Genomic DNA, 21,645 nt, shown 5'->3' on the forward strand with positions numbered 1-21,645 from the left:
ATGTCAGATACAGATCATAATAGGAGGAGACAAAGAAGTAAACTTTCTCCCACAATTCACCAGCAAACACTAAACTGTGAAGCTGCACCGATGAACACAGAAACATTCAGCCAGTGAAGAATGAGAAGACCTGTGGTCGCACACTGGCCCTCATTTATCAAACGAACGTACGGCAGAAAACCGCGCGTACGACCGTTTCCACGCAAGTTTCGGCATTTATCAATTTGGACGTGAGCGGGAAGCTGAGATCAGATCTCACGTCAGGTCTGAGCTCGTGTACGCAAATCTGAGTCTGGATTTGCGGTGCAGCAGCAAAATCTGGCTGAGTCTGAAAATAATTATTAAACAAACCTCAGCTGTCATTTGCATAAACAGTCACATATTTAGAACAGATCAGAACGGATTCTTAAAACGAATAAAACAAGATAAAAAAAATTTGAATTTTAAAAAAGCCCACGTTTTTTACTGATACCACTTTTTTGTACAATAAAACAATATGATAGGCTAATAGCCTGACATGACATCTAATTATTGCACATTAAAATTTGAAATAATAATAAATACAAGCAGAAACGTGTGTTTGCAAATTAACTCATGGCAAAATTGTGTAATTGTTTTTTGTTTTTTCCGATGGGTATGACACAACTGGAACAACAATTAAAAGCATCTGGTGAGATAATCATTGTTGCACTGTGGTTGGTCAGATGTTTACTCACTCCCTTATTTAAACAGATGCTTTGACAGTTATCAAATCGTAACGATGGCAGATTTACTTGTTTTGGGGGAACAATACGCGCGTGTTAGACGTGAGCGCGTTTTCAGAGACCGCAGGGATCTCCAGATTGCTGGGTTTCCAAATGTGGTTGGAGCAATTGATTTCACTCATGTGCGTCTGAAGGCACCATCCATGAATGATTACGCATTCATCAATCGCAAAACTACCACTATAAATGTACAGGTGATTTGTGATGCCAAGCTATCACTTTTAAACGTGGTGGGCAGGTGGCCGACACACACACACACACACACACACACACACACACACACACACACACACACACACACACACACACACACACACACACACACACACACACACACGATTCTTTTGTTTTATTTTTACCCTCTTCCACACAGCGGTTTTATGAGCTCCTGTGATCCCGCTCTTCAGACTGCCAAAAAGCACATCCTTATTTTGCGCCACCTCGGATGTCAGGATGTCGATCTCCATCTCTGAAAAGTTTGGTTTTTTGCCAGTAACGCTTCTCTCCATGTTTGACCTTAGTGGGCGAGGCCTCCGAACCAGGAATATTTAAGGGCGTAACATGTTAATGACGATCGAATTCAGCCGCCGCATTTATCAGGACCCGATCATTCGTACGCTGGGATTGCTCAGATACCAATGTTTCATGAATCACCAATTCTGCGCTCAGATCTGCGCCTGTTTTCACGCAAGATTGATAAATGAGGGCCTGTGTGTGTGTGTGTGTGTGTGTGTGTGTGTGAGAGAGAGAGAGAGAGAGACTAAGTGACGCAACTCTGATGCAATGCAGTCAGTCGTGCACCTCTGGCTACAGCAGCATGTCAGCAAGCTGGTGATAAAGTGTAAAAGTGGCGGGAAATCAGACCAAGATCACAGCAGTGGTGAGCGGCTGAGGACTCTTTCCATTCACGTTTATATGACATTACTCATATCAAACCACTCAGGTTTTACCGTCCCGTCAGAGTGTGTTTAATCTCCACACGCCCTGACATAATCTCTTAGAAACACAAGTGTGTGAAATCACATCGCTGGGCTGAAGTCAATAAATCAAGACTTTAAAGACCTGTGGTGACTCCAGAAACTTTATTAGAGTCTGCAAGTCTTCAAAACGATGAAAGTGTCTCACAATCCATTTAACAAACACATAAATGATACGTACACACACTTAAAATGGAATTTATAAACGTAGAATATGTCACTCATTCCTTTGACCATGTGAACACACAGTTTTCCAAAGTGATCCGAGTTACAGTGAAGTGAAAAAACCAAATAAGCCGAGACCTGTAATTTAACAAAATAAAACTAACTTCACAGAGCTTTATTCATCATCATCATTAGTTTACAGAGCAATAACAATTATACTATTCATGTCCTTGTTATTTATTGTGAGTCATTGTGTCAACTGTTTGATACTATTTGAATATTGACTAATCCCAGTGTTGAAACCTCTGGAGCCTCGTTAAGACTCTCTAGTCCCAGTAAATGAAGTTCAGAGTAAAACAGGACTTTACATTAGAGTGATTGTACTAAAGTAAATTGATGCAGGTTTTTATACCTCGGTTTCACAATCAGTGAAATTGTTCTTGTCTCATCTTTCTTCTCTGTGTCTGATAACTTGTGGTGGAGACAGAGTTTTTTATACAATGTGATTGATTAAGGGAGTGTCTTCATCCATTTATGGTTAATTGTGGGAGTGGAATCGAGGCTTGTGCACATGCGCCCAATTTGTCAGTGAAACATAGTTTCATTTTTAAAAAGCTTAGTTTCCTCAAACAGCTGTTCACTGTAGTTTTTTATCAAACAGGAGGAACTTTGGACTATTGTTAGCAGCGGATGAATCCACATTTGGTGATGTAGTGATTGTTTGGGGAGTTTTAATAGTTTCTGGAAACAGTGATGCTCTTTGACACTTGAGGAATCAGATATATCACAGTTTAACAAGTCCTCCACTGTGTCACCAGACTAATTCTCTAATAGAATGAGCTCATTCTCCTTTTAGTCAGTTAAAAAATCAGTCACCAACACACCGACAGCGGAAGGCGCAAGTGAAAGTCTTTTGGTTTTCATTTTCACACGCCCTCGACGGGGAATGTCCGCCTATGTGTTTGAGGAAAATTCCTTTCAGCTGACGTTCAGATTCACAGACACAGATCAGCTGCATCGCGCCGCTGCAAGTTAACACATAAACAAATGATAAAATCCTGCAGTAAAGTTAGAAGCAATCATGGCGTCTGCAAACGTCCTCACGTCCTACAGTCACAAAGATAAGGTCCGATAACATGATTTAAATTTGATTTCATCGATTCATTATTGTTTTGTTTTTGTCAGAGGAAAGTGTTGTCATCAGCAGAGGGAAAGAAAAGAGACAAGAAGCTAGTAACTGACTCCTCCAGCCTGAAGCTTTCGAGCTTAGAGCATCATTTAATTCTCCTTCTCCCCTATTTGCCTCCACTATCCCTACATGTAAGTACCAGGAGAAAGGAGTTTATTGGCACCTGATTCATATGAAATTGTGTGAATCAGATAAATCACAGGCTGGATTGTTAAGTTTTACCTGCATTATTGTCTTGTGAGTGAATGGAAATGCAAAACTATATTGCAGGAGCACATTCATTTCACCAGACTCTATAGTAAATGACAGATTCACTCTGACTGATGTGCCGCTTCACCTCCTTCCGGTTGAAGTCATTTCCTCCTTTGCTACGTGCGTTCATAAAAACTTTACATGCTGGTTTTACTTAATTTTTATTCCTCCGCGGTGGTGACAGTCAGAGCGGCAGCCATATTGTTTTCAACTTGTCCGCCCGTCCGTCCCATTCTAGAACACACAATATCTCTGTAACGCCTTGAGGGAACTTCTTCAAATTTGGCTAAAACATTCACTGAACAGATTAGATTTTGGGGGTCAAAGGTCAAGTTCACAGTGACCTCAGAAAACATGATTTTTGGCCATGTCAATGCAATATCTCGAGAAATCCTCAAAGGAATCACTTCGCATTTGGCACAAATGTCCACTAGGACTAAAGGACAACCTGATGAGACTTTGGTGGTCAAAGGTCAGAGGTCATTCTAACCACAAGACACTTTTTAGCTATTATTCAAGACTTCACACAGCAATTATGACAATATTTCACACAAATGGTTCATATTTTATATGACTCTAGATAAACAGGGATGTCACCTGAAACTACAAGGAAGTGATTCTGATTCTACGTGCAGAGACATGAGTCTTACTCAAGTGTCTTGACTGCCTTCTTTGTCATTCATTTTCAGTTCTTGTGGCTCAGCTGTTTCAGCTTTCTTCAGCTGCAGCCGAGTCTTCATCGTCTCTAAAGTGCAACGTCACACAACAGTCTGATGCCACGTTCAGGTACCAGCTGACTGAGCCGCCCCTTTCATCCAGGTGTACGACCTGCTGGGAGGACCGCAACGTAAGTCCCACACACTCAGCCCCACATGTGTTTGCAGTGAGGATCTTTAATAAGCTCTGATGCTGAGGTCATGATTTGGTGGAGAGACTTGTGTGTCTCAAAGACCCTGAGATCTGTGCCGGAGGGAGTTTAACTCTTGCCGGAGGAATAAAACAGCTGCATGATGAGTCAGCACCAGTCTGTCTCTTGGCTTAGTTGCTTGTCACTCTTGTTTTCTGTGGATTCCACAGTGTGTTCACTTTCCTAAGACAACGCTGTTGAGTTGTTGCTGATGAGCAGCAAATTCAGATGTTGTGATGAAAGATTGTCATAAGGAGAGTCTAGATGTTTTAATCTACTTCCCCGTGTTTGATGTTTTCCACAATATTCTGCAATGACAACCCCACTCACACATCTCTTTTCTTCTTCCGCCTTCTTTTTTTTTTAAAAATAAACAATGTGATGATAAAAATCCGGGGGAAGCCCCACCTGATCACGACGGTCTGTGCGTGTACAAACTGACTCGACTGCCGATGGGCGTCTATCTTGTTTTCATTTTTCAGAAAACTGTGATTGCTCGTAACGCTGACTATGATCGAGACCTGGTCCAGACTCTCACCAACCAGTCCATTGTCCTGAAGTCCTGCCTGGACCACCTGACCTACTTAAGGGACTGTTCTGGGGTAAACAAGAGCTTCATATTCAGACTAAGTGCCAACATCAGACCCTTACAATCTTTCACACAAAAGTCAAATTTCATACTGACCTGATGAAAAAAGCAGAAGGGAGTAGAGGTGGAAATACAAGTAGTTGAACTCCCTTCAAATAAATTAAAAAAAACATAGAATTACTGCTTCACAGTTGTTTGTGCCTCTGCCAAAACACTTTTTGTGTTCTTGAGATATCTTATTCACAAGGCCAAAATTGCGTTTTGTGAGGTCACCATGACCTTGACCTTTGACCACCAAAATCTAATCAGTCTGTCCTCGAGTCCAAATTAATATTTGCACAAAATTTCAAGAAGTTCCCTCAAGGTGTTACTGGGATATTGCGTTCACAACGCCAAAATCAGTTCATCCTTGAGTCCAGGTGAATGTTTGTTTGTCATCAGTCACCACTGTAACAACATCTCATTATAGTAATCACTTATTCCTGCCACCCACACCTGGACATGTCCTGACATGTCCGGAAATGTCCACTTTAAATCAAACAAATTTTTTAAATTGACTTTTAGTCAAAAGTCAATTTATCAATTAAAAAGAGAAAAGTCACTGACTATTAAACTGACACCAAACTAAAACACCAGCACTGAGTTTTACATGCAGACCTGAGTTCCGCACTGAAAATCTAATTTTAACTCTCACTTCTCCATTATTCTGTTTTTAGGTAAGGGAGACCACACGCTGCATGGGTGAGTGCTGCATGAAAACCTCCAGTTGCAAAACGGAAACTATCTGTTTTCAGTATAAAGGTTATAAAAGTCATTTATGAGAATTTGCCACATTTGCAACACCGCAAAACAAAGTTGCAGATCAGTCAGACCCTCTTGAAACTCCCAAATTTCCCCCTCATCAGTCTACACTCAATACCCCACAATGACAAAGTGAAGTCTGCATTTTTGAAATTTTTGCAAATTTATTAAAAGGGCCTCTCCCCTGATGACTCAGCGAGTCTGGCTCCATCATATGCAGGGATTTTAGCATAAAGCTGCAGCATCAAAAGATGTGAACAAAGCGAAGGGGTCTGGGAACTTTCTGAATACACTGTAGCTACAAAGACTGAGGAACTCAGTGATGTTGTCATACTGAACTTACACTTTTAAAAATCAAACCATTGTGTGTTTCAGCAGAGTAGAACACCATTTAACAAACTACATTTACCCAAGTACTGCACTTAAAGCAGCTGCAATATTTACACCTAGATATATATAATACTTTTATAATAATAACAATGACACAAAAATACAATTTACAGTAGCCAGGTTTCCATCCAAATGTCGTGCAAAGTTTAACCAAATTCTGAGAAAGTCAGCAAAAGAAAATGCAAATGGATCCACATTTTCATCCACAGCTCTGATGTGAATGTGAGTAGTTGATAAACAGCATTAAACCATTGCATTAGAGAAGGGCACAAGTGAACATTTGCATCTTATTTGTTGCATTTTGCTTTTATTGATGCATTTTTCCATTTGTCTGATCACAAGTTCAACATATCAATCTATCTATACCAATATTATCTGTTTGCTGCTTATTGTTTAGAATCTCATTACAGAACCTTTAAGTAAATTTTACTCCATTACATGTATCTGACAGTGGTTGGAACTATTTTCTTTTTTGCTACAGTTTTGGATTTTACATAAAAAACGTAAAATAAAAAACACACAATAAGCTTTTAAAATACAATGCATTGTTAAAATTAATCTGGTCGTTCTCAGCTTCTTTCACTTGTGACCATTTAGAATAACCACAACTTCACATGGTAGTTGTGGTTATTTCCCTTAGTCATGTTTTACATGTGTGTCAGTGTTTCCATCCACTTGTGTGTATGCAAAATTTCAATTTGGAAACAAGTTGAAATATCATGAAAAGCTCATCGTCTTCTAACTCTGTGGTTTACTGGCAGCGACCGGAGAATCAGCTCCACCAGCTGTTTGTCTCCATCAACCAGTCTAGTCATAGGCGGGAAACAATTGCTTTTTCTTTTGACAGATCAAAGTCTTAAAGTCTGTGCTAAATTTGGAGGGAAACCTGAATCATATCCGCTGTTGTTTTGGCAAACGAAAGCGTCATTTAAATTAATCTTAATAAAAACTATGACATGATGATGAACAATGACAGTCCAACTTTCTCATCATAGCTTTTACTCATCATTAACACATGTACTTATTTGTTCCTGACATGATGTTTCTGTTTTACAGTGAACTGCAGCCTTTACTTGGAACAGGATCTTCCCTCGTGCATTGGTGAGTTACCACACATGTCAGATTTAATGAAGTGTTCATGCTGCTGTGGTTTCAGATCTTGCTTCCAGAATTTGAAACCACATTGTTATTTGGATGCGGCCAGGTGTAATCGACATCTCTAAATAGTGGTATTTACTGTTACCACATGTTAGACACGTAAATCTTAAAAGACTAACAGGAAGAAACACATTAAGCATCTGTTGGGGACTATTTTTAGCGGCAGATTAATGGTTGTTGTGGAACTGTAGTGAGCATCTGGGGCAGAAGAACAGTGTGTGGGACTAAGTGTAAATAAACTACCTGATCTGCAGACTGACCTTTTATCAGTGTTTGTGTACCAGGTCTAAATACAAAGGCCTGTGGTCAGAGACAGTTCACATGTTCAGTATCAATCATGATCAATATCAACCTTTACTGCATGTTATTTTTATGTTTTCCTAATAATATAGAATATGTCTAGGTATATAAAATAATCAAATACTGGGGACATCATCAGTAAAAGTCCTGCATTCAAAATGTACTTAAAAGTAAAAGTACTCATTATGCAGAAACTCCTTTGTTATATTATTAATAACAATTTATTTTATTATTATTATTATTTTGGGGCATTATTGATATTGTGACTTGTCAATTTTTAGGCACTTTACATGCTACAGGTTAGTTTAAAGTAAAACACTGCATCATTTTTTATCTAATCTTAATCTGATAAGTAATTAGTAACAATAATCACGTCTGTCAAATAAATGTAACAGAGATAAAAAAAAACAATGTAGGAGAGAAGTATAAAGTAGCATAAAATGAAAATATGCATTGTTGAATTAGCTCAAAATTTGCACTTTCATAATGTTGACCATGTTCACAATTGTAGTTTAGCGTGTTGGCATCCTAACACTTCATACTTATTAGTAAACACAAAGTACAGCTAAGGCTGATGGGAAATCCCATTAGTTTTGCAGGTGTTTGGTCACAAAGCAAAGTATTTTGACCTGATGGTGGCACTAGAGGAAAAGTCAGAATATCAGCAAAGTTACTACTGTTCATCCCGTTGGGAGCATGAATGTCTGAACCACATTTCATCACAATCATCAAACAGCTATTGAGATATTTGAGTCTAAGTCAATGTCAGTGTTTATGATCTGTTTCCTCTTGTCTTTTTCTCCTTTCAGTGAACACCTCCTTGATCTGTCTCTCTAAGACTCAGCGTTTGCACAATCTGATATTTGGACTTGTTATCTGCGGGATCATAGTTGCTGTTGTCATTGTGGGTCTGGTCATCTGGTTTGTTATCTCCAAATGCTCCAAGCGTAGAAGACTGCCGACTTGCCAGTGTCATAGACTCCAGCTGCTATGACTCAGATTGGAAAACAAATAAGACATAATATAATTTGATTTGGTAAAACACAACAGTGGCTCAACAAGGATGAAGTCTGGCTGATCCTATGATGAGTGATTTAAACAACAATAGTATTAAAAATAATATTGTAGCACTTTATTATTATTATTATTATATATTTTTATCATTAAAAATGTTTTAAATTGCTTAATATAATAATAAATAATAATATAATAATATATTCAATAATAATGATATATATATATAAAGTCCAGTAGCCCAAAGAGAGACAGACCATTTTATACTCGCTGATTTCTGTTTTTACAAATATTCATAAAAAACACAAGGGTTTAAAAAGAAAGAACAGGATTTTCTGTATACTGAATTTTTTCTTCTGTTTTTCTTCAGTTTTAAAAAAGATATTTTTAATGTTTCTAAGTGGTGAGCCTGGTCTGTGGAGAGACCAGAATGGATCTTTCAGAGGATCTCAGACTCATTTGGTGGAAAACAACTGTAGTCAAGACAGGACTAAAAGTTGTCCTCTTAACTTACTGGCACACTATAGCTTTTGTTAAAGCTCAGTTTTTCCTTTAGTTTTTATCGTATTTGTATCATATCATATTTCAAACTTATAGGTTTAATAATTTTGAATCAGAACCAACAATATTTGGAGCAAGTAGCTCATGAAAAATAAGATTACTCACTGGAAAATGTTTAAAAATAAACCTAACTGGACTCTATGAGAACTTCAAATTGATCGAGACTCATTTCTGGATTCAGACCCAACAGTCCTCAGTAACAGTGGTTGTCTTGGTGTATCAGGGCTACAGCTACAGCGACTCCATCAATGAAACAGGCTTCGTATCCTAAATCCCAAATCTTATGAGGCTCCATCTTGGAGGCCAAAGGTCAGAGGTCACAGTTAAACAATAATGCAGTGACTAAAAAATGATCCATGATTGACAGATAAGGGAATGGAAATAAACAAGCTGATTTAAATAAATACATAAATAAACAAATAAAGGAAGATGACGTTCTGAAACCTGAACGTCAGTGAAGTTGATATCAGTTTATCTGACTGTCACCACAAGATGTGGTGGCGACTGTCAAAGTCACTCTGATAGATAGTGTTACTCGTCTTCTGCTGTGGAAGCTGGGAGAATTATTCATATACGACCTGATAGAGTTTCATTATTGTGCTCAGAGGTATATATCTGATATCAAGACGAGCATGAAGCTTGTGCACACATCAGTTAAAATGTTTTCTCTCAGGGCTTCTGGACTCTGGTACAACCAGAAATCAGATGATGTTTTATAAATCATCAAGCAAAGATGATATACTGTACATAATGATGATGTCTTTGCATTTTCTTTGGTTTGTTGGGGTGTCATTATTTTATTTCTTGTCTTTGTTTCTTCCATCTTTTTAACTGAGTTTAAATTAATTAACTAATTAATTAATTAATTAATTAAATAGAATTCAATTAATTAATTAATCACCAAAACTAGGAGCTAAAGAGGCTAAAAAGCTCAGTGAAGCTGCAGATTCTCAGTGAGTGCATCACTACAACTGATTAATTTTCAATCACAGTCTCACATGACCTGTTTCTAATATGAAGACATTGATTAATGCCGCTTTAAAGACAAGGAACTACTAGTTGAGTTATTATGAAATCGTCTTAATCTATGTAAAATATTAGTGATCAGTTATCATTCTTAATTACTAAAACAGCTTTTAACCCCCTGAAACTTATTTTGTATCTTAATTAGATAAACTTGAAGTTGCTGTCATGAAAATGGTTCTATATGTGGGTTCATGTTTCCTATATGCAAAGCAAGTGCTACCAGATAATGTTGCTTGCTTCTTATGAATATGGCTTTAAGTGATTTGTGCTGAATAAACAGATATAAACTGTCTGTGTCAGTGGTCTCTTTTTAATAATAACTTAACAGTGTCTAATAAATCAGTGTGTAACAATTTACTTTGGAGTTTTAATCATCTTTAGGTATATTGTTTTAGAGAAAGAGAAATGAACTGCTAAACAAGCAAATTTTCAGAAACACATTTGTGTGGACTTAACTTCAACATTTTGTTAAATTCTAAAAAGTAGCTAGTAACTAATGCTACCAAATAAATGTACACTGCTCCAAAAAATGAAGGGAACACTAAATCATCAGAGTATAACACCAAGTCAGTTAAACTTCAGGGATATCAATCTGTCCATTTAGGAAGCACAAGTGATTGTAAATCAGTTTCACCTGCTTTGGTGCAAATGAAAGTAACAACAAGTGCAATGAAGAGGCAAAAGCAGGACAACCCCCAAAAAGGAAAGAGTTTTGCATGTGGTGGCAAAAGACATTCTCTTCTTATCCTTAGTGACCGGTTCTTCCCTAGTTTTGTGTTTTGTTGGTGTCCTTGTCACTACTGGTGGCATGAGGTGGTACCTGCAGCCCAATCAGGTTGCACAGGTAGTCCAGCTCCTCCAGGATGGCACATCCATATGTATGGTGACAAGAAGGTTTGCTGTGTCTCCCAGCACAGTCTCAAGAGCATGGAGGAGATACCAGGAGACTCCACGAGGAGAGCTGGACAGGGCCGTAGAAGGGCATCAACCCAGCAGCAGGACTGGTACCTGCTCCTTTGTGCATGGAGGAACAGGAGGAGCACTGCCAGAGCCCTACAATATGACCTCCAGCAGGCTACTGGTGTGCATGTTTCTGACCAAAGTGTCAGAATCAGACTCCATGAGGGTGGCATGAGGGTCTGACATCCTATAGTGGTAGCTGTGCTCACAGCCCAGCACCATGCAGCTAGATTTGAATTCACCAGAGAACACCAGAATTGTCAGGTCTGCCATTGGTGCCTCGTTCTCGTCACAGATGAGAGCAGGTTCACCCTGAGCACATGTGACAGGCGTGAAAGAGTCTGGAGATAACGTGGTGAATGTTATGCTGCCTGTAACATCATCCAGCATGACCGGTTTGATGGTGGGTCAGTGATGGTCTGGGGAGGCAGATCCTTGGAGGGCCGCACAGACCTCCATGTCACAGCCAGCAGTACCCTGACTGCTGTTGGGTACCGGAATGAAATCCTTGATTGTCAGACCTGACGCTGGTGCAGTGGGCCCTGGGATCCTCCTGGTGCAGGACAACGCCAGGCCTCATGTGGCCAGAGTGTATAGACAGTTCCTGGATGATGAAGGCACTGATGCCATTGACTGACCCACATGTTCCCCTGAACTAAATCCAATTGAGCACCTATAGGACGTTATGCATCGGTGCAATCTGCCGCTGCCAAGTACTGCCACATTCTGTCCAGGAGCTCACTGATGCCTTGATCCAGGTCTGGGAGAGGATCCAAGGGACACCATTCGCCAACTCAGCAGGAGCATGCCCAGACATTGTAGGGAGTCATACAGCCATGCGTGAGCCATACACACTACTGAGTCACATTATGACTTGCTGTGATGAAATTCACGCTAGTTTGATCAGCCTGTGACTTCTATTTTTTTCATTGATTTTCAGTGTGATTGTGAATCCAGCCATCAGTGGATTGATGATTTTGGTTTCCATTGACAGTTGTTACATCATTTTGTTCTCAACAAATTATACAATGTACATCAGTAAAGATTTTTCAACTTGAGTAATTCTTTCATCAAGATCCGATGTGTGATTTAAGTGTTCCTTTAGGTTTTTTGAGCAGCGTAAGTAAAAAAGTATAATATTTTGCCCTGCAAAATAGTGGAGAAGAAGTATATAGTAGCATTAAATGGGAGTCCTTCAAAATTTTACTACAATAATACAGTGTAAGACACTATTTAGCACTGCTTTGCTGAACTAACAGTTTGGTATTTTAATTTGGACTAAATGTTTATGCTAGTATATTAGTTTGAAGTTTTTACTACTTTATTCTGAAAGTGAGTTTGCCACATTTCCGGTATTCCGGTCTATCATAGCAAAGCACACCACAACGACGCCTTCACATGACGACATAACTCCGCGACAAGCTAATTGGCTAGCAGGCGGCTACGACCACTCGAAGCAGCGGAGCTAACGTCAACTCTCCGTTACCGGGATAATCCACACCGGAAAGACAGCTGGTAGGAAAAACGTTACCGTGTTTTGCCGTTAGATCTGGCAGCCTGACAGTTTATTGTAGATGGCAACATCGTTGCAGTCAACGGAAAGTGATATTGGAGCTAGCTAGCCGTTAGCATCATGCCGCTGTGGCTGGCAGAACACGTCACGCCAAGCTCCTTCCAAAACTCTGGATATAGAACACGGTTTTGATTCTGAGTAGAACCATGCGTCCATTAGAACACAAGTCACAACGTACAATAAACTGTTATGAACCAATCTTTAATTCGGCATAAGTTGTATGGACCAAGTAACATTTATATTTATTCAATTGCAGCTTTTAGCTGGGGGGTTGCCTGTTGTTAAAACACCTACATTAGTGACCGTTGGTCGTGACTGGCTTAAATCAGAAAGTGTTCCCACCCTATGAGTCAACTATCTGCCGAATTTCCTTACAAGATATGAGCGTGTCGCGATTTCTACTAAATGTCTTTGTGACACTCACTTCCCGTGGCTGATATGCGTGGAAGCGTTTAACTGTCAGGATTTTGGCTGGAGTTTCGTAAAAACTTTATTTTCCAAGTGACGGTATACAAACGTAATTGGAGCGTGCGCTGTGCATTTGCTGTTTTGTTGGCATGCTAGCAGGCTAAGCTAAAAATGAACCTTTGTTCATTTAAAATGAGTAAGAGTTCAAGTAACCTCTTCACAGTGAGCAGCTGCGGTTTCAAATGTCATCTCGGACCCACAGTTAGTTAGTTGTCCGCTTGTTATCAGCAAGTCGGCAGTTCAGTTTCACCCTGATTCATGATCAAACACAGCGACTGCTAGCTGGCTGCTTTTAGCGGTGCTTAGGCAGTTACAGTGAGTCTGAGCTGGCAGAATATTCTCCAGGCTAATGCTAACGGGAGCCAGTTAAACTGACAGAAACAGCAGTGAGATTCAGTCTGAAATGACATCAGTCCCATGAACCGTGAGTCAGTCGTAATAACAGCAAACAACAATAACAACCATGTAAAACTAGAATTTATAGTTTGTATCTGTTTTTTATATAATTTTTTTCAGATCCTTTGTACACATAAACATTTGGACAATAAAGCTTATTCTGATTCTGACATGAGTAATAATGTGTTTATCAGACATTTATCATGGTATATACTAGCTAAATAACAACCAGTTCTTCCTCTTGTTGCTGTTTCAGGGTCTCCCTCCCTCAGTGAACACAGAGAGGTCTGAGCCTCCGTCACCATGACAGACAACAAGCGTCTCGCCTTCTCCATCATCCAGTTCCTTCACGATCAGCTCCAGTCAGGGAATCTGTCCTCAGGGGCCCAGGAGAGTCTGGAGGGTGAGTCAGAGCTGATGTGGGGATACATGACCAAAACAGCCAGTCCTGCGATCCGGTTTGAGTTGGCGGAACGGTTCTATCCTGTGACAGGAACTGAACATAATGTTGTTGGTTCTCCTTTGGGGACAAGCTCCTGGAGCTAAGTTAGGGTTCTGCTTGTGGGTGAAACTAAACCCAGGTTTAAGCTACTTTCAGCAGTTTGGCAGCAGCACAGCGAATGTGCACACATCGACTTCTAAAAAAACAATAACAGTAACAACCGTTTAACACGTGCATCTGTGTAGCGTAGGATAACCAGTGCTTGAATGCAGGGAAGTTGAGCTGTTAGTACTGTTGCCTTGTTTATGATGTATGTCTGAAACATGAACATACTAAAACTGATATGATTCTTAACAGTTAAGGTTACAGGTCGTTAACTTCCTGAATCTTCACATTATTGAGTTATGAAAAAGGTTTTAAAGGAGTCATTTATAAGTTTTTGCTATTTCTACATAGCTAACGTTAGCATCAGCAGCTGTTTACTTACCAGTCTAGAGGAAACATTGTGAGTTCAGCATCAATCTTCATTCCTGTACTCACCAACAGCTGTCTCTAGAGGTGGAAACACACACCAATGTTAACTCTTGTCTCTATCACAGCTTTTCTTCTACTGAAGTTAGCATGCTAACCAGCTAGCCCCAGTCTGTCTCATCGCTGCAACCTCCAGTCTGTCCTGAAGATGTAGCTGCTCAGAGGACGTATTATAACCTCTTGTCTTATAAAGACAATGATGACTGAGGCTCTTGTCAGGAGGCAATCACCACCATCTGCTGCTGACAAAAAAAAATATAAATTGCTGCTTTAAATCAAGATGTTAATGGTTAAAAATGTAATGATTCTGTGATGATTTTTTTTGTCTTCAAAAATTACAGGATTGTGGTTGACTACTGCACAAACCTGACCTGATGTTTAAAAAATAAATGTCTGTTTATTTTATACTGAGTTGTGATATTGTTTGTGATCCTGCTGCCACCCTTAGTTTTAACAAAAAGTTATTTTTCAAACAAAATGTAAATAAGATGTATGATTCTAGAATGCAGACACCACTTAAGAATAATCAAGTGTTGGGAATTTTTACATTGATTTTACAGATGAATCAGTTCTTCTTCTTCTTGATTATCTTACTTTGTGTCTTTCCTCCCTGTTAAAATGACCTTATTCTGCAGTGGCTGTTCAGTGTTTGGAGACGGCGTTTGAGGTGTCGACCGATGACCAGAGCCTCGCCGTCCCCATGACGTTACCAGAAATCTTTGCCTCAGCCACAGCCAAGGTACAGAAACAGCCTGTTGTCAGGTCCTGCATGTTGGTGATACAGATGTTATATGAACAGCTGAGGCGACTCTGACGTGTGAAATAGGTGGAGTTCGCCTGTAACAGAAGAATGAGGACTGTTCTAGTGTGTTGTGAAATGATGTCATCATCTGATGCAGTGGTGCTGTCGTTGCTCATTCTCCTGGATGTGTCTGACTCAGTGTTTGTGTCTATCCCAGCATCCAGCTGAGTCACAGGTCAACAACAACTCCACCCCAAACTCCGTCAGTGAGGAACAGAGAGCCGAGGCCGAGAGGCTGAAAACAGATGGTAAGACGAGGAGGAAGAGGAGGTCCACAGTGTCCACACAGCTGATTGGTGGTTTCTTCTCTCCATTTTATTTTCCAGTAACGAGTTCATGTGTTTTGTTTCGTCTGGTCTTCAGGTAATGACCAAATGAAGGTGGAGAACTTTGGAGCGGCTGTTGAGTTTTACTCAAAGGCCATCGCCCTCAACCCTCAGAACGCCGTCTACTACTGCAACAGGTCAGTGTGGTGACGGGCTTCACAAAGGCATGATGGAGATCAGATCTTAAACAGTTTCAGATGCTTAAAACTTCAACAGTAAAATATCACAAATGAACAAATTTCTCCATCTTGTTTTGTTGATTCGGTCACATTCAAATTGTAAAATATCCTGATGGATTTAAACAGATCACATGTTCATATCAGCTGGAAATGAGCTGTATTTTCTGTCTCTGAGGAGACGTTATGGTTCCTGTGTTGCCCACGGTTGAATTATGTATAGGGCTGCAACTAACAATTATTTATATTATCCATTTTATTATTTTCTGAATTGTATTGTGTATAAAATGTCAGACAATACTGAGAAAAGCCGCTCATCATTTCCCACAGATGAATCTTTAAATGTCTTTTTTGTCAGAGATTCAGTTCAGTGAAAGAGAAAACTAAACATGAAAGACACTGGATAAACTGGGACCAACATAAAACAGTTTATCTATTATCAAAATAGTTGACCATTAAGTTGAGGTGTTGTTTTTTCCTGTGCAGGGCTGCAGCATACAGTAAACTGGGGAACTATGCTGGAGCAGTGCAGGACTGTGAACAGGCCATCAGCATCGACCCAAACTACAGCAAAGCCTACGGAAGGATGGGGTAAGAAAAGCTGCTTGTCTCCAAGATCCCACTGCCTGTGTTGCGTGTGTGATGGCTGCGTCATTGAGCTGCTGCAGCTCTCTCTCTCTCTACATAGAGTTTGCAGGTTACTGAATGATGGATTTTTTTTCGTTCTAAGTTCATTTCTGATTTATTTTTGACAGAAAACATCACTAAAATGTCACTATCTCCACATGCAACTGCTACAATGGTTAGAAAATATATTTATATTCATATGTATCATATTCAGATTCGGTCTAGACAGAGAAATTATAGTGGGAGGTGATGTTGCTGCAATGATGTCACTATGACATCAACTGGTCTTTTCTCTTTCTGTTTTTGCTGGGAGACACAGCAAAAGTCATTCACAGTCATGTGAAAAATAGGCGAGAGGCTCCGTAGTCTGTAAACGAGTAGAGAGAGCAAGAGAGAGAGTGAGAGAGAGAGAGATTCAGCAGAGCAGAAACCTGCAAGAAAACTCAGTGATTCAATCTTTTCTCCAGAAAAGCTTTTTTTTTTTTCTGGTTTCATATTTATTTCTTACTCGACACATCCAGGCCACCGTACCTCAACCTTTTGGTAGCTGTCAGTGTTTAACGATATAAAACTATCAAACATCTACAAACCAAACTCTGAGCATTAGATTATGAAAAATGAAACTTGGTTTGAAGAAACAGCACGGAGGTGTTTTCAACTACTGATTCATTGATTTGAATTTTTACAGATACTGTCGCAGTCCTTGTCACTGACATGTTTCCTGTTGTTGTGTTTCAGTTTGGCTCTGGCCAGCCTGAACAAACACACAGAAGCAGCGAGTTACTACAAAAAAGCTCTGGAGCTCGACCCCGACAATGACACCTACAAAACCAACCTGAAGATCGCTGAGGAGAAGATGGAGACCTCCAGTCCAGTAAGAACAGACCACATACGCTTTTCTGAGCAGAGACTCTGAGCTGGGTTTGTGTTCACTCTTCCTCTGTCTCCTCTCTCAGACGGCAGGGATGGGCGGAGTCGACCTGGCCGGTTTGCTCAGTAACCCCGGCTTCATGAACATGGTGAGACCTCAGACTCTGTTTCAGCTCATTTCTCTCTTCTTCAGATAGAACACATTCACACGGACTATCTTCATCAACCCAAACATCTATCACTGTCACATGTGGTGTTACCAGAGAGCACAGCACATAAACCAAGCAGTGGATCATTGTCAGACTGCAGCTCTAGATCTTCTTCTTTATGTCTTTTTTTTTTCTTTCAGTTGTTACAGTTAGAGTGGCTATAATAAATATTTTAATAATACTACTGTATGAAATGTGTCAGTGTGGAAGGTATCTGTGATGGTGATGAACCTACAGTCCTACACAAGTGTGAGATCCAGGTTATTATCTGAATCTGCACTGACTCGTACAAACTCATAGATCAACACCATGAATATTTTGCATTAAGATCCGGTCATTTAATTTCTGAGAAATTGATGAAAATGTAAAAAATATCCCGACAGACAATGTTAAGGAAAGTGATTAAAAATACCCATCCCTCCATCCAGTCTGGTGCAAATCAGTTCAGTCGTTTTTGTGTAATCCTGCAGACAGGCAAACAGATGAGTAAATTCATAACCTCCGTGGCAGAGGCATCATCATCTGAACTTGCTGCTCCTCTCAGCTTCACTGAGCTTTACAGTGAGTTTCAGCTCAGTGCTCATTTGTTGTTAATCTTGATTTGTGTCTCTGTCTCTGCAGGCGTCGTCTCTGATGAACAACCCTCAGGTTCAGCAGCTGTAAGTCGAGTTTATTCGCTCCTTCAGTCATTGTTTTCTTTTCTGGTTTCTTAAAGTTGACTTCCTGTCCACTTGTTCTCTTCCAGGATGTCAGGGATGATGTCCGGAGCATACGGTGGGATGGGGGGAGGTGGAGGATTGGGAGGAGGATTGGGTGCAGGTGCAGGTGCAGGTGCAGGTCCAGGTCCAGGTCCAGGTGCTGGTGCTGGTGCTGGTGCAGGTGCAGGTGCAGGTGCAGGTGAAGGTGCAGGTGCAGCCCCCAGGGCTGCAGCCCCCGGAGCTGCTGGAGCAGGAGATTTATCAGGACTGATCCAGGCGTACGTATTGAATCAAAGTGTAATGGTGATCAGAATAGACGTGTTTCCCAGCAGGCTTGTGGAGCTGGGAGACGGTGTTGTTTTGGCGGTTGATGTTTACAGGTGTTGTTGCTGTTTGTGTTGCAGAGGTCAGCAGTTCGCTCAGCAGATGCAGCAGCAGAACCCCGAACTTATCGAACAGCTGAGGAGTCAAATCCGCAACCGAACGCCAAGCGCCGGAAACGAGGAGCAGCAGTGACATCAGATATGGTAAATACTCACTGAAGACTGTGGGTCCCAACACGGTAAAGTCACTGTTCTCAGGTCAGTTTGTCCAGGTGAGAAGTCTGACATTCACCTGGTGACAGATCAGAGACGCCTGATCCTTGTCTTTACCCTCCCACAGAGAACATTTAGTTTGCAGCCGTAAAAGAAAAAAGGAAAAAGAAAAATAATAGATATATTTATACAGTAACAATAGAAACGATAAGAAACAGTTAATTAAAACATATCACAAAATGTTAAAACGCCAATTAAAAACAAGTAAAAACTAAGACAATCGGCTAGGGCTGTGCATTTATTGTGAAATTAAAGGTCCTTACAGTCTAAAGGTAGATGCCCATGTGTTGTTTGATTATAGATCAGGTCTATGTTCTTTATTAATACTGTGAAAGTATCAAAGTCTCAGTCCACAGAGAAATGCACACAGCCTGTATTCAGAAACTGAGCCTTAAAACCAGCTGTCAGGACTTTGTGATGTCACAACAAAGCAGTCACCAAGCCCTGCCCACCTGAACCCACCATCCAACTTTGTAGGATTTGGTTTCTCTGAGTGTTTATCTGAAATATGCTATATTTTTTATCAGATCACTCAGAAAACAGTGAGCCATTCAGAAGATAAGCTCAGAGCCTCCTCTCTTCTGATTGGCTCAGTGACCTGTTGGTACCAGAGCTCCAGAGAGAAGCCTGAGAGGAGATGTAAAACTACATTGAGATGGTTTTTGGTTCTTAAACCACAAATATATCTTCTGATGGATCAAATAAAACACAGAAGAAGAGGAAAATGCTGAACTTTTTAAATATAATTATTTTACTGTTTTTAACTTAGAACAATTTGTGTTTAACAACATTAAACATTTCATCTCTACAACTTCCTCTTTTTTTAATTGTGAATTTCTGTTAGAGAGCAGAAACTGTTGGTGACTTAGTTGTTGTACTGATGGATCACTGCTGTGGAAATGAACATTATACAATATTTATCAAGACAACAGGTAAACATGGAGGAAGTGTGGAGATTTCCTTGTAAACAGGAGGTCAGGAAATGGGAAGGACTCAAATAAAAGACAAAATAGTAGAAATAAAGTCTCTACAATAAAGCTGTTACCTGGCCTGATATTCTTCAGCCTCACAGGTTATAAACAGACTTTGACATCAGCACATTTTGATGCAGTCTGTTCCTTTTTATTTTGACTTTTCTCCTCCGTTGTCTTGTTTCCGGTTTTATTTCAGCGGTGGTTGATCTTTTGTGTTTCCTCTGTGTTTCAGGTTGTACAGGTGTGTGTGTGGAGGAGACGAACAGACCGTCTGCCCTTTTTTCTTTCTGATTTGGATCATTATAACTCGAAGGACTAAAAGGAAGTTTTTTGTTTTTTCCATCACTGAATAATTCCTGCATGAGAGAGAGATTCAGGAGCCACGCCACCAAAAACTACACCCACTTTCTGCAGCGCTGTGTAGTTTTTAGGAAGAACACTTTGATATCAAACACAGATTAATTCTAATAAGTCGTGCTCTGATAGCATCATGGTCCCAGATGTTAAACAGCTGTAGTGAAGCAGGTTAAAACAGCTTGAAATGTCTTCTTTTTTTTTTTTTCTAAAAACTACACAGTGTAACTTTAAATGCAACGTTTGGTCCAGTACCTTCTCGTGTGTGTGTGTGTGTGTGTGTGTGTGTGTGTGTGTGTGTGTGTGTGTGTGTGTGTGTGTGTGTGTTGTGTGTGTGTGTGTGTGTGTGTGTGTGTGTGTGTGTGTGTGTGTGTGTGTGTGTGTGTGTGTGTGTGTGTGTGTGTGTGTGTGCGCGTGTGTGTGTGTGTGCGCTAATCCTGTGTGTGGCAGGTGACATGGAGCTATGCGGAGACAGAGCTGTTTAAACACAGTTTGGAAATTAAAAGAGCATCTCAACATTTTACACTTCCTGTCTGATGACTTTTCACTCCTGTCAATCAAATGTGTCGTGCTTTATCTTCCTGGGCGGCAGCTTTAAATTCACAGAGGGAAGAAAACAGATAACTATTTCAATTAAATATAAACACATATATAATAATGATGATGGCATGTTAGAAATGTTTGCAAATGTATTAAAAAGTGAAATCTCACAGACACAAGTATTCAGACACTTAACTGTGACTCAGGTTCCTCCATTTCTCTGGATCATCTCTGAGATGTTTCTATACCCTGACTGGAGTCCACCAGTGGTAAAGTCAGCTGATTGGACACACACCTGTCTATATAAGGTCTCACAGCTGACAACACAGATCACACCGTGAGGAGGAAGGAGCTGCTGCAGAACTCAGAGACAGGATTGTGTCGAGGCTCAAAAACATTTCTGCTCCATTGAAGTATCCCAAGAAGTCTGAACATGAGCAGGACTCTTCTAGAGCTGGACCTGGACTAACTTAGACATCAGGGCGAAGGGAGGAGACCAAGAACCTGATGGTCTCTCTAAGTTCCAGAGAACCTGCGTGGAGATGGTAGAAACTTCCAGGAAAATCAGTTGTAAGCATCATGTCCGGCTTCCTCCAAGCAACATATGTAAACATAAAGAATTTGAATAAATAAAATCACTATGTAATATTTAAAAACCTGTTGCTTTATTTTATAATTAATGAACAAAGAAATTAGACAGCGAGTTAAACTATGGAGAAAAGAGATGAGGGTTGGGAACTTAAAACCTAATGTAAATGAATAAAACATTTCCCAATAACAATCTAGAGATTTGTTATTCGTGTTATAGTAATACATCAGATTAAAATGGTTAGTACTGTTGGTGGTTCTGAAAAAGAATTTAGATCAAGACAATGTCAGTTTTTGTCACATTGAAAGAACAAATGAATACACGTGATCTACATCCACATTCCTGGAGAAATAAATGAAATAAACTTATTTTGCTTTATTAGGCAAACAAAGCTACTTGGGCTAATTTTGTTTCTACTTTT

The 21,645-nt window shown here is 40.1% G+C and overlaps 1 protein-coding gene across 1 annotated transcript; it reads left to right on the forward strand.

Moving 5' to 3' along the window:
* Nucleotides 1-12,436: 12,436 nt before the first annotated feature.
* On the forward strand, nt 12,437-20,310 carry sgta (small glutamine rich tetratricopeptide repeat co-chaperone alpha). The gene is made up of 12 exons (XM_056379431.1): nt 12,437-12,568; nt 13,747-13,893; nt 15,099-15,202; nt 15,423-15,513; nt 15,629-15,728; nt 16,254-16,358; nt 17,133-17,268; nt 17,351-17,413; nt 18,095-18,132; nt 18,219-18,449; nt 18,576-18,698; nt 19,974-20,310. Exons 2-11 carry the CDS (start codon nt 13,794-13,796, stop codon nt 18,685-18,687), a joined length of 1,080 nt encoding a protein of 359 aa, XP_056235406.1. The 5' UTR covers nt 12,437-12,568; nt 13,747-13,793; the 3' UTR covers nt 18,688-18,698; nt 19,974-20,310.
* The last annotated feature ends 1,335 nt before the right edge of the window (nt 20,311-21,645 follow it).

This window comes from Seriola aureovittata, chromosome 6 (genome assembly GCF_021018895.1).
Source record: "Seriola aureovittata isolate HTS-2021-v1 ecotype China chromosome 6, ASM2101889v1, whole genome shotgun sequence".
NCBI lineage: Eukaryota > Metazoa > Chordata > Actinopteri > Carangiformes > Carangidae > Seriola > Seriola aureovittata.

Coding starts and splice junctions, on each gene's coding strand:
- sgta (XM_056379431.1), top strand. CDS start 13,794: ATGACAGACAACAAGCGTCTCGCCTTCTCCATCATCCAGTTCCTTCAC. Junction 17,269..17,350: donor AGATGGAGACCTCCAGTCCA/GTAAGAACAGAC, acceptor CTCCTCTCTCAG/ACGGCAGGGATGGGCGGAGT. Junction 18,133..18,218: donor AACCCTCAGGTTCAGCAGCT/GTAAGTCGAGTT, acceptor GTTCTCTTCCAG/GATGTCAGGGATGATGTCCG.